This window comes from Rhagoletis zephyria, unplaced genomic scaffold (assembly GCF_001687245.7).
Source record: "Rhagoletis zephyria isolate East Lansing unplaced genomic scaffold, Rhagoletis_zephyria_1.1 Rzeph_scaffold_02281, whole genome shotgun sequence".
In the NCBI taxonomy this organism is placed as follows: domain Eukaryota; kingdom Metazoa; phylum Arthropoda; class Insecta; order Diptera; family Tephritidae; genus Rhagoletis; species Rhagoletis zephyria.
In genome coordinates this window covers 23,459-26,349 of record NW_016159365.1, presented here as the reverse complement: position 1 = coordinate 26,349, position 2,891 = coordinate 23,459, and the positions used below count along the sequence as shown (strand labels likewise).

Below are 2,891 nucleotides of genomic sequence, written 5' to 3'. Positions count from 1 at the left end.
ACCCTACAGAAAGCACAGAGGTTGTTTTGTCAAAAGTCCACAGATATACATTTAAGTAAATAGGGGCTTTCCTCAAATTAACCAGCTTTTGCATATCATACTTTGTAAGCAGTCACCGACTAACTCTCTTGCCGTACAGTTGTGCCTAACAAGTGAATTCCGCAGTTGAGAAATTTCCGTGAGCTTACGTGCTATTTCCACGTGTTTTTCACTTATTTGTTACTATACACACTAAGTTCAAATTACTTGGTTTGTAAAATATTTATAATGATATCATTGAGTGTATTATATGGGTAAAATACCCTCGTTTCCCTCGGGGAATCGATTTGGCATGCTTTCCGAAAGCATGCTAATTTCCCCGAAGGCAAAACGTAAAAAATCTAATAAAGAAGTGCCTTTTCCACCACTATCAGATGTGACTCAGAATTACAATTGCAATGACCCTAAATTCATTATCATTAAATCCACCGACGTGTCCAACTCTTTATCAAAATACAGCGTTTTTGCTAAAAAGACGGCCATTGATGGCATTAGCACCGAATACCTATCAGTGAGTATTCTACGCGATGACAGCCTGCTGCTTCTAACAAAATCTCATAAAGTTGCTGAGAAATTTATTAAATGCAAGAACTTTGGCGGCCTATGTCCCGTCTCTGTGACCTTTCACGACTCCCTTAACACTTGTAAAGGTACAATTTTCGACAAGAATTTGGCACATACGGATGAAAAAGAAATTCTGGAGGCTGTGAAATCGCAAGGAGTTGTGGGTTTGTACAAATTCACTAAAACCATTAATAATGTAAAAGTTCCTACAGGCAGAATAGTTCTATCGTTCAACCTATACAGAATTCCCCACACCATTGACATAGCATGGTATTCAGTGAGAGTTGAGGAATACTTTCCTACTCCCATGAGATGCCGCTCATGCCAACTGCTAGGTCACACCATAAAAAGATGCAATAACAATACTACTTGTGAAACTTGTAACTTTCCACCTCTTAGCACACTACCATGTCAACGCACAATGTGCGCTAACTGCTTTGGGCCCCATCCCGCATCCGCCAGAGACTGCCCAAAGTACTTACAAGAGAAAGAGGTATTAAAAATAAAAACTCAGAACAAATGCAACTATGCTGAAGCAAGACGTCTATACAAACTACATAACCCTATCAACCTAAACCAAAAGCAAACTTACTCATCAGTTCTAAACTCAACACAAGCTTCTCACCACAATCTCATGAGCAACCCCAGCGATCACACCTCTTCAAGTGGCAGCGCTGCAGCCTCCACTCAGCCACTCAACTCCAGTAATCAATCTCATCCACACTCCACGGACACGGCTTTTTCTAGTTCTCACTCAATCTCACAACTCTCATTGGATCACACTCACACTCCTTCAATAGCTATCACTTCATCGACAACTCAATCTCTCTCAGCTAACTCAAACGATCAAAACAATATGCACTCAACAGAAAACACCTATTCTGTCTCTCACATGCATTCTCCAACCACACCAACTGACAATACCATGGACTGTAATCAAAACAATTGCAATGATGGAAATTATACTTCCACATCGCACTCTCCACACTTTTCTACCCACCACTCTAACCCTCTTACTACTTCCTACAATTCCTACAACAACACAAATATTGAATCCACAACCCAACCAAACACAAGCCTCCAGTCTCTACTAACCACAATATCCGAAATGCACAATAAAAACATAGACTGTGAGCTTCAAGAACCCGAACTATAGGTTATTTTCAATCGAAAATAACACTAATAGTAAGCATTAATAATACAATACTGATGGTTAATATTCTTCAGTGGAATATTAAAGGTTATCAGAATAATTACCTAGAACTAGAAACTCTAATCAAAGATCGCAAGCCACATATAATTTGTTTACAAGAAACCCACATTAAACCTACTTATTCACCATATTGCCCGAAGCAATATACACCGCATTTTCACAACTTTTCCAACATTAACTATTCTAAACAAGGCTGTGGATTATTAATCCACAAAAACCTCCAACACAAAAGAGTCAACGTAACTTCCAATTTATCAGCGGTTGCCGTCGAATTCAACGTTAAATATCCAATCACTGTGATTTCCGTATACATTCCTCCAAATCAGACCTTTTCTCACTCAGATATGTCGCAACTTACCTCTTCAATAAACACTCCCATAATTATATGTGGCGATTTCAACGGCTGGAGCCCTCTTTGGGGTTCACCAAGCGCTAATCGCAGGGGCGCAATTATTGAAGATTTCATTCTCGCTTCCAACTTGTGCGTTCTCAATAATAATAATCCCACCCACTTCTCCACTCACAAATCGTTTACACATGTTGACCTTACCATTTGTTCACCACAACTATTCCCCATTGCATCCTGGCACACGCTCGAGGACTTACACAACAGCGACCATTTTCCAATAGTTTGCTCCTTTTCCATCTGCACCCCTAATACGCCCAGCATTAAAACTATTTCTGGGTACACCACTACTAAAGCTAATTGGGAGAAATTTAACAATGTATTAAGTGACAAGCATTTTCCTTACTTCGACAACAGCAACCCAAATAAAGAAGCCTCAACAATTCAAAAGGCTATAAGGGAGGCAGCGAACTTAGCAATACCACGGACGCATCCACGTAAAGCCTCAAGAAATGTGCCCTGGTGGTCGCCAGAACTGGGTAAACTACGACTTGAGAAAATGGCAGCCTGGAGAGATTACCAAAGGTGCCCCACTCTTGACGCACTGATAATTTACAAGAAGCGTAACGCCAGATTTAACAGGGAAAAGAGACAGGCAAAATCCACTAGCTTTGAAGAATTTACCAAAAAACTAAACCCTAGTTCCTCTACTCGATACATATGGAAGGG

At 40.2% G+C, this 2,891-nt stretch overlaps 1 protein-coding gene across 1 annotated transcript; it reads left to right on the top strand.

Annotated features, from left to right (window-relative positions):
• The first annotated feature begins 346 nt into the window (after positions 1 to 346).
• LOC108366471 (uncharacterized protein DDB_G0286447-like) lies at positions 347 to 1,759 on the top strand. The gene has a single exon (XM_017620894.1). It carries the CDS (start codon positions 347 to 349, stop codon positions 1,757 to 1,759), a length of 1,413 nt encoding a protein of 470 aa, XP_017476383.1.
• Positions 1,760 to 2,891: the final 1,132 nt, after the last annotated feature.